The sequence below is a fragment of the Apodemus sylvaticus genome, chromosome 5, assembly GCF_947179515.1.
Source record: "Apodemus sylvaticus chromosome 5, mApoSyl1.1, whole genome shotgun sequence".
NCBI lineage: Eukaryota > Metazoa > Chordata > Mammalia > Rodentia > Muridae > Apodemus > Apodemus sylvaticus.
In genome coordinates, this window is record NC_067476.1 from 150,257,278 (window position 1) to 150,267,361 (window position 10,084).

The 10,084-nt window shown below is 44.6% G+C and overlaps 2 protein-coding genes across 2 annotated transcripts; both read left to right on the top strand.

The window, feature by feature from the left end:
• Positions 1-1,673: 1,673 nt before the first annotated feature.
• On the top strand, positions 1,674-2,942 carry Wfdc13 (WAP four-disulfide core domain 13). Its single transcript, XM_052181573.1, has 2 exons — positions 1,674-1,761; positions 2,315-2,942. The coding sequence occupies exons 1-2, from the start codon at positions 1,674-1,676 to the stop codon at positions 2,461-2,463; spliced, it is 237 nt and encodes a 78-aa protein (XP_052037533.1). The 3' UTR covers positions 2,464-2,942.
• Positions 2,943-8,418: 5,476 nt separating this feature from the next.
• On the top strand, positions 8,419-9,841 carry LOC127684990 (kunitz-type protease inhibitor 4-like). The gene is made up of 4 exons (XM_052181734.1): positions 8,419-8,533; positions 8,975-9,156; positions 9,220-9,227; positions 9,673-9,841. Exons 1-4 carry the CDS (start codon positions 8,419-8,421, stop codon positions 9,839-9,841), a joined length of 474 nt encoding a protein of 157 aa, XP_052037694.1.
• The last annotated feature ends 243 nt before the right edge of the window (positions 9,842-10,084 follow it).

Consider the following 10,084-nt stretch of genomic DNA (forward strand, 5'->3'; position numbering starts at 1 on the left):
CAGTTAAAGCAAAACAAAAAATTAAAATAAATACATTTGCTCAAGAAAAAAAAAGTTGGAACCAGAGGCTCGCCTGTCATTCAGCACTCAAGAGACAGAGGCAGGAGTGCCACATGTTCTGGGCTAGCCTGGGCTACATAGCAAGACCAAGTCTCCAAAAAAGAGGAGAGAGGAAGGTTTTTTAATTTGAGTAACTAATTGTGGTACACAAGCCTTCCCAGGAACCGGATAAAGAAAGGGTGCAGGGTCAACATAATCTACAAGGTCACTGCAGTTTACTAGAAGCTCAAAAAAGAATAACGTAAGGCTGTGATGCTGTGGCGTGTCCCTTTAGTCCCAGCTCTCAGGAAGCAGAGACAGGTGGAGCTCTATGAGTTCAAGGCTAGCCTGATCTACATAGTGAGTTCCAGAGCAGCTACATTGTGAGACCCTACCTATCTCAGACTGCCACAAATGTGATCAGTGTGGTCCTACACAATGACTACGTGCTTGTGGAAATGGAAGAGTGGTTTTACGTGAGCGACCCTGGAGGGGCATTTACCACACCAAAGGGCTGAAGGGGGAACAGAACACTCTACGTTTATATGGGGTAAAAGCAGTGGTGATAGATCATTTGACATAAACTGATGAAAATATGATTTTCTATTAGGCATAAAAGCCAATTCTCTAAGCCTAACAGGGAAACTTAAGGTTCCAGCCTGATTCCGACAGCAGAGAGCACACAACACCACCAGTCCTATCGGCAGTGGGCTGGGGGGGCCTGGTCAGCACCATGGGAGTCAAGGGAATTATTGAGTCTGAAGAGTCGAGCCACAAGATTAAACTATGAGAAAAATTGTAGGCGACGTGAGGATGTGGTGTATTAATTTGTTATAGATTAAAACATAAAGACCATTTCTCCCGTTCTTGTCTCCAATGCTGCCCAGAGAGTCACTTGAAGAACTGAAGCCTCTAGGGATAAACATAACAAAGATATAGAAAACCTCCATAGGGATTATTTTTAATTTTTGAAAAAAAAACCATAAAGACTGGGGATGTAGATCAGGCCTGGCATGCACAATGTGCTGGGCTCCGTTTCTAGCAATACACACTTGCACACACAGTCGGGGGGTGGGGAGGAGAAACAGAGAGAAAGGAGGAAAGAGGAGAGACAGACAGACAGACAGACAGACAGGGAAAGAGGACAGAGAGAGACAGAGAGAAGAGAGTGAGAGAGGGGAGAGAAGAATGAGAGTGAGAGAGAGAAGAGAAACAAGAGAGAGAAAGGAGTGGGGGAGAAAGAGGAGAGAGGGAGAGAGAGGAGAGAGAGAAGGAGAGAGGGAGAGAGGGGAGAGAGGAATGAGAGTGAAATATAAAAGAGAAAGAAGAGAGAAATGACAGGGGGGAGAGAGAAGAAAGGGAGAGGGGGAGAGGTGAGGCAGAGAGAGGGGGAGAGGGCATGCTCTTTAGGATCCAGATGAAAGGAGGAAGGGACAGCAAATGCAGGCACAGGACCCGCCCCTGTAGTGGGCAGGGCCAGGAGTTGGTTGGGTTTGGGCCAGGCTTTCCTTACAGGCAGAGAAGGGCCATCCTAGAACCATCTCTGCATCTCCTTCCCTCTCTTCTCCTCCCGGCAGAGTTTGGGCAAACCTAACGGCCCTCAGCCAGGACTCACCATCCAGCTTGACAGCACCATGACACCTCTGTCACCTTTCCAGCTCCTGCTGGTGCTCAGCCTAGTACCACAGCCAGTGCCTGGAAGTCCCAAGCAATACTTTCTGAGTAGGTACTGGGTCTGGGCTCGAGGGAAGGGACGGGGTTAACACCTGTGGAGAGGAAACTATCCCAGGGGACACCTCTAGAGAATTTCACAGTGAATAGTAGTACCCCATTCTAGGATCCAAAGGTTATGGTCAGAACACTCTAGGTTAGAATCTCTATTCTGTTTGCTTATTACGTGGCTCCAAACTGAGAACAGGGTTGACTCTAGGATAAATTTAAATCAATATAAATTAGGTGACCAACACCTTTTTTTAACTTAACACACACACACACACACACACACACACACACACACACATTCATACCCTTGAAGCAGACCCTACCAGGCTTTATGGGGACTCAGTATCTGATCCGTAAGGATTATGCATAGATAATGAGTCCAAGGTTCTACCTAATAGTCTCAGATCTGATACCCAGCCCTAGTTCAGTGAACAGAACCCAGAGGAAGATGGACGGCAGGGGCCAAACTTATTCCTGTCCCCAGAGAGCAGCAAGGGGAGACAAGGTTGCTACTTCCTGTCCCTTCAACCACTCTCTTACCACTTCATTCCAGAGTACATCCTGGAACCTCCACCCTGCAGATCAGAGCCCGAAGACTGCAACACATTCTGTACAGAGCAGGAGGAATGCCCTGAAACTCTTCAATGCTGTTCTGCCTACTGTGGGATAGTGTGCGCCTCAAACCAAGCCCCAGTCTCCTGAGGTCTCCTCTCTTAGCCATGGCACCAGAGCTACTGGCAGAGGCCAACGGCAGAGCCTCTTGCCCATCGCTGTGATGAGTCGTCTTTCGTTTTCCTTCCATCTTGTTGCTTTTGCCATATTGCCAACCTTTTCTCTGCCTTGACCGAGAATGATTTCCCCAGAACTCCGAATTAAAGGGGCGTCCTCAAATCTTGTAATCATCCTCCCTCCACCACTGTAGTTGTGAATCTCTGCCCCCGTCTCTCTGAATGTACTCATGGTTGCCTCTGACTCTCTTCTGGGGCCTTCCTGGTCCCAGAATCTACCTTTATCCCAGCATCTACCTGGGATGATGTATCTGGTCACAAAAGCACATTTGTTCTCCTTGTGATTGTTCTCCTTTGTCCAGTGATACTATCACATTCAGGAGAGCTGTGGCCGATTGCCTAGGCAGGAGCCTTAGCCCCGAATCTTCCAAAGGGAAGGGGTCTGGGGCAGAGAGAAGGATCTAGGGCGCTGATGAGAAACTGCTGCTCCTCTCACACAGACATGTCGGCCCCTTTAATTCGACAGTCCCTCTTTCTTTCTTTCTTTCTTTCTTTCTTTCTTTCTTTCTTTCTTTCTTTCTTTCTTTCTTTCTTTCTCTCCCTCTCTCTCTTTCTTTCTTTTTTTGAACAGATGACAATTCTGCCTGTCTGTGTCTCCCAGGATCCAAATGAAGTCTAGACCAAAGACCCACAGCAGGACGTTCAGCTGCTGAGTTTCTTGAGGAAAGATTGAAATGCCCTGCTCTTTGCTACGTCCCACGCCCTGAGCAAATTTCCAGCTGTGTAGACTACATACGGAGTGCTGATGTACCTCTCTCTCTCTCTCTCTCTCTCTCTCTCTCTCTCTCAGCTTACTCATCATTAAGACAAGAATAAACATGAGACTAAAATTAAAAACTGCAAATGAGCCAAAGCCGTCTCTTGCCTCATGATTAATTCCCATGTGTTTTACTGGTCCCTCGACCAGTTCTGTCTGAAAAGACTGGCCCAGGCAATTAAATGGCACATCTTTGGGCATGCCCTGTTTGATAGAAAATAAGGCACAAAAATGCCCACAGTGGCAGCAGCATCAAGCTCCTCCTTCTGTGTGGCAGGAGAGCTCAGCTTCATATCCTACTCTCAAGTGGGATTAACAAAAAATAGGAATTACCCTTTCAAGAGCAAACTGGCACCCAACATAGTTGAAAACATTTTCTTCTACGGAGTCAGGATTGCTCAGACTGGACCATCGAGGCAGGCTCCCAGGTGTGTTGCCTAAGTATAAGGTCCTCCTGATCCCTTGTGTGAGGCCACCCCTTCCTCTCCCAGCCTCATTTTCCCAAAACCAGAATGGCCTTCTTCGTGTCCAGATTGCCTGGTCTTCTTCCATTTTTCACTCCACCAGGAACTCATTACCTGGGGGATAGAGTAGGTCTACAAGATATAGAAGCAGAGCCGTGTCCTAAGGGCGTGCAGGACACTCAGACCTGAGGGTCTGCTGAGGAACAGTCTGTCCAGTCCTCCGGTGGGCAAGCACCGTGCACAGGAATTCCGACTGGGCCCTTCATGCTCTGCGAGTCAGTCATTGGTTAACTCACTGTACCGACAGCTAAGCTGCTCGTGGGAAAGAAAGAGCTGCCACCCGTGCCTCAGAATGTTGTGGTGTGGGGATAACGCAAGGCAGCATGGGCGGGAGCACCATACCCTCCCTCCCTGAGGAGACTCCGCCAAGATGAGAACGCACAGATGTCACTCTTTCCAAGTTCTTTCCGGATGTTTGCTCTTTGAAAAGGTGGAGAGGAGGTTGCCTCTATAATTTCACTGGAATTACAAAAAGCAGTTAATAAAATAGAGTTCGCCGTTACTCTACCACCAAAAAAAAAAAAAAAAAAAATGATGTTCATCATTTGGCGACTGTTGTTTCAGGGCATTTAAAAAACAAACAAACAAACAAAAAAGTAGGAACTGTGCTGAAGAAATGACTCGGTGGTTAAGAGGGCTGGTTGCGCCATCATGAGGACCAAAGTTTGGATCCCAGTTCCTCACGAATGTCTGCAACTCCAGGAAGTCGTGGGAAGAGGAGTAGGAAGCCCTGTACATCACTGGGAATCAGTCCACCTTGGCTCTGCTGATGTAGTCCTGTCGGGTGGTCCCTAATCCTCAGAGGCACAGGGTTGGAGAACCCCTAACCCTCCAGCATATTGTGAAGATGAAATGAGATTCTGTATGAAAATCCCTCCACTGGGTTGCTGGGAGAGTCTAAGAATGTTGTTACTTGTGTCTAGTCGGTCCATTATCCAAATTTCTGAAATCACAGGTGCCGGCAGCATGAGTCAGTAGGTTTAGTCTTGCCACCAAGACGGATGAGCATGCCTGAGTTTGATTCCCCCAAACCTTCCATGGTGGAAGAGAAACAAATCCCACAACTTATCATCTGACCTTTGCATGTACACTGTAGCGTGCATGCGTGTGTGTGTGTGTGTGTGTGTGTGTGTGTTTGTGTGTGTGTGTGTGTACACACACACACTAAATAAATAAACCATATAAAGTGTACATTCGAATATAACTAAATGTTTGGTTGGTTGGTTCATTCATTGATTATTTCTCTAGTCTATATCTGAATTAACTCAAACTGGTGAAAACAAGGTAAATATCCTTGAGCCTTGAAATAGAGCCCAATGCAGTAGTGGATATTCCTGACGTCTTTGAAAGACAAACTGATTTAAGCTCACAGTGAAGAGACTCACTCACTGATTAGTGATTTCAGAGCCTGCCCTAAGGGGATGCCATGTCCCCTGCAGAGCCCCCATGAAGGACATCAGTCTGAGAGGATCCACTCACCTAGTCCACAGGTCCTCCTTTCTGTCTGTTGCCTCTACATGAACTTTAACCCACCTCTAACTAACTCTGAGCCTCTCTTCTGAGAAACTTCTCCAACCTAGATGACTTCCTGGATCCCCCTAACCCAGAGCAAGAAGGACTGTGCAGAAAAACCTGCAGGCTCCTTATACCACCAACACCCAAGCAGATACAGTCCAAGGCGCCCTCTGTGAGCCAAGCAGGTCTCTCACATTCCCATTGGCCCATTCAAAACACAGCAGCTGCTGCCTTAGTTACTCAAGCTTAATGACAGAGGCTTTCACAGGGTTTGGTAGTACAGAAGAATTGTTTTTATATTTAGTATATTAGCATTTAATTCTAATTTGTGCAAGATAAAAAAATTCTAATATTATATCTTAATCAGTTTGAAAGGAGTTGGATGCATGTTTGCCTTTTGGTGAGTGTGAAGACAGAGAGACCCACATTTGGAAAAACAAATAAATCTGCATATGTATTGATCAGGAACTGATAGAACCTCTCAGGGTTTCTTATTCAGTACTCATGAGAGCCAAGAAATGGGTGGAAATAACTTGCACACAGGAAGATAGTACATTTTATACTTCTGCTTAGACTATCCAAAATAGTCAAAGTTACAGAATTCACAGTGGAATGGTGTTTGGCAAGGTCTGGTGAAAGAAAAAAGTGAGAAGTTATTATATAAAATGCATCAAGTTTCAGTCAAATAAGATAAAGAAGATGTAACTATTTGGTATGTAATGTTGTATCAATTTGTCAACCGCAAGGCATTTTACATTTAAATATGTTGGCAGGATAGACTTTTTAAAACTCCCGTGTGTCTGTGTGTGTGTGTGTGTATGTGTGTAGCTAGCTGTGAGCTTAATGCACAAACCTATATATGTGCATGTGGATGCCACAGGTCAACAGTCGCTGTCATTTTCAATCACTCTCTCTCTCTTTTTTATTTTCTGAGTCAAGAATCTCTTGTTGGGCCTGGAACGTTAAATTTCAGTCAGACTGGCTATCAGTGAATCCTCCAAGCGCCCATCTTTCCCTCAGAGCATGAGTTATAAGCATGGGCTGCTATGCTTAAGTTTTACGTGGTGCTGGGTATCAAAACTCAAGTTCTCACGCTTGTACAGAATCCACTCCAGTCACCAAGCCTGGTATCAAGGACTCTTACCACAGTAGCATAAAACTTTAAAATAGAAGAGGAGATAGGAAACTTGGAAAGTAAACCAATGTTTAAAACAATTGAAAATTAAAACAGTAAGTTAGTGGAAATCTATCAAAATGGAGACATCGTGGTCCTCAGACATGTGTAATCAATTCCACAAGGAACAAACCGTATCAACTCTCTATGAAATATTCTAGAGGCTACGATTGACTAGTTCTCAATCCAATTGGCATATAACCAATAGAAGGTTATATGTTCAAATCCAATGAATATAGTGGGAGAATAACCAGTAGACTGAATTCTTGAACATGAACAAGTCTTACATAGTACACTAGCACACACTTCAGTAGTGTACAGAAAGGTTACAGCTCCTACAAAGCTCCTCTGATATGTCAGTAAACTGAGGGACAAAGGGAAACATCTGTGGTTATCCAGAAGATGTAAAATCAATAATTTTGAAATATTCAAGACTAATTCAGTGTGTGTGTGTGTGTGTGTGTGCGCGTGTGTGTTTATGCTCATAGCCATGTGAATTAGTCATGGTTCTCTAGGGAAACAGTACATACATCCATTCATCCATCCATTCATATGTATATACATACATACATACATACATACATACATACATACACAGATATTTGTACTCTTTTGTGGATTATGCCAATTTTTGTACTGTTTTTCATTTCTGTAAGGAATGTCTTGAAGAAAAAAGATTATCAAAGACTGAGATACACAGGAGATTGGTCTATAGATTCAATGCAGCTCAAAGCAATGTCCAGGGTAGGTTTTCTCAGAAATTTACCAAGCTGATTGTGAATTTTATATGGAAAACTCCTAATATAAAGTTTAAGAAATTAAGTATGGCTTTTGATTCAAGGTTATATAATATAGTAAAACACACAAGTCCAAATATATTAACAAAATTATTATATCCTATCGTAGTTATTCCATCCTATAATGCAGTTCTTGGTGGTGGATGAGCACACGGCTGAGCCATGAGAGGACTCTGAAGCCATTAGAAGATGAACGGGAGGCTCGATTTCATAGTTCACCAGGAGAAGTCAATGCCAAGTGGCTCCAGGCTGTGAATGGGAGTCGTTTTTTCCAAACTTATAAAACAAGTCAAGCTCAAGGTAGTTTCATACTCCTAAGTAGAGTAACAAAACAAACAAACAAACAACAAACAAAAAACTTTGAGCCCAGTGTGAACACCTGGGACTGTAATCCCAGCACTCGGGAGGCTCAGGTGAGAAGATCAGAAGACATTCAAGGCCAGCATGGGCTACGCAAGTTCCTGTACAAATCAGGGTCAATAGCCAGACCTTGTTCCCAAAACTCAAGCAGTAATAACAATAACAAATCACTCCTAAACCTGAGACCAGCTTCAAATCAGGTGTCCGCTATGTCCCTTATGACAGATAAGGGACCTTTCGCAGATAGCCTCTGTCTGTTGAGCGTCTGTCAGTGGTGATGAATATCCCTCCCTCGAGGATTTGGTGTAATAATTTAAGGACTTAGCTCATAGGTCTTACACCATGTAGAACATGGCATGAAGGAAGATGCTTTTAATGTCATGCTTCTTTTGTTCTTTCTAATGCACCAGGCCATTTTCCTCTCTGCTCTTCAGAACATAGGGAGGAAGCAATTCTTTTGGAATTCCTTGCTCCGATGGCCCAACCCTCCACAGGTAAGAGTGTGCAGACGCTCTGCTGCCTCAGCTTGTATTGTTACATGAAAATGGACCTCACTATCAGGGTCTAATCAGTCTGGGACCTTTAGCTTCACAGCTGGGTACTCATGCGCTCAGTTCAACTCAACACGTAGTAATGCTCAATCCTGGCCCCTGGGGTAGGTGGGCTCAGCCCTCCCACCAACCCAAACCCAAAGCATAAGAGCAGCTGGCAACAGCCTCTCCTAGCTGCTGCTTGCTCCACCATGAAGCCTTCTAAGCTGGGACTTCTCCTGGGACTCGTCCTCTTCTGCTTTCTCATTCCTCCAGTAATGAGCGCCGTTGGGATGCTTGCTAAGCACCTCTGCAGAGAATACAACGGTATGAGTAAAGTTAAAATGGAAGGGAAATGCTAAGGTCAATTATGAATGGGGGAGAAAGAAATGTAAGCGATTCCTTCCCAAAAGCACTGTCCAGGAAGGACCACAACCTAGAGAGGTAAGCTGTTTTGTTTTGGACAAAGATGGCTTCATCATGTGACTCTGCTCATAACAGAAAGCAGAAACCTTTCAGAGGCCCTGAGCAAAAATGTTTCCACACTGAAGACAGGAATTTTTCTCTTTTAGTTTTTACATTGTGTGTGTGTGTGTGTGTGTGTGTGTGCATACCGGCTCCAGAGATATAACTCCAGTTGTCAGTACTTTAACTCCCTAAGCCACCTCACCATCCCAAGCAGGATTTTTAAGAGCTTCTGCATAGAGACAAACTTCCTATTGTGTCTTAATCGTTTTTCCTCTAACTTAATGGTGACTTCTCCTGCAGATCCTTGTTTTTTGGAACCAGATCCTGGCAGCTGCTATGAAGTACATTTAAAATTTTTCTACAACAGAACTGCCAAACAGTGTCAAATTTTTCTGTTCACTGGCTGTGATGGTAACCTTAATAATTTCAATCTTAAAATAGACTGTGATGTTGCTTGTCACGAAGCATACAAAAACCCCCCGGTGAGGTAAGGAACACAGTCTCACCTTTGGTCTTTTAGATGAACAGTAAGAGAAAGCTCTGAGATTCCAGAGTAGAGAAAATTAGTCAGGGCTTAACCTGTTTGGTGAAGTAAAGAGGAAACATTGTTCTATAAAAGTTTCTAACAGCTAGGCTGAACCTCAGAATAAATTGTAGACTTTGCCCCAGGGGTGGTGGTGCATGTCTTTAATCCCAGCATTTGGGAGGGCAAGGCAGATGGATCTCTGAGTTCGAGGCCAGCCTGGTCTACAAAGTGAGTTCCAGGACAGCCAGAGCTACACAGAGAAACCCTGTCTTGAAAAACAAACAAAATAAAACAACAAATTGTCAACCTGACAATTAGAAAAAAATCAAAGGTTGAGGGAGAAAATACTCACTGAACAATTGATTATTTGCCACAATGCCAGGTGTTCTGCAGAGCAATTACCATATAATGATACAATTTTGCATTACAATAGTACATGACCCTATAAAGATACAATCTTACTTTACAACAGTGCTGATAGGAGGAAGCGGTCTTTAAGAGAAACAAAGAACCTTGCTATGGACTTGAGCTTGACCACTTTACAGCCTGGTAGACTGAAGCAGCCAGAGAGAAAAGAGACCTGGATCCAGAGAGCACGGAGAGAGTCCAGACTGCAACGGCTGGCCATTCATCATGGCTAGGCAGCTGCAAAGGTCAGTGCAGGGTCCGTGTATCAGCTGCAATGGATACCTGAGAAACCAGGCTTTGCCTCCCACAGTCCCAAAGACAACTGCTACTCTCAACCTTGGTCAGAGAAGCTTCCTTTAGCAGTGAACAAAGAGACTCATGGGAGCCGGGCGGTGGTGGTGCACGCCTTTAATCCCAGCACTTGGGAGGCAAAGGCAGGCAGATTTCAGAGTTAGAGGCCAGCCTAGTCTACAGAG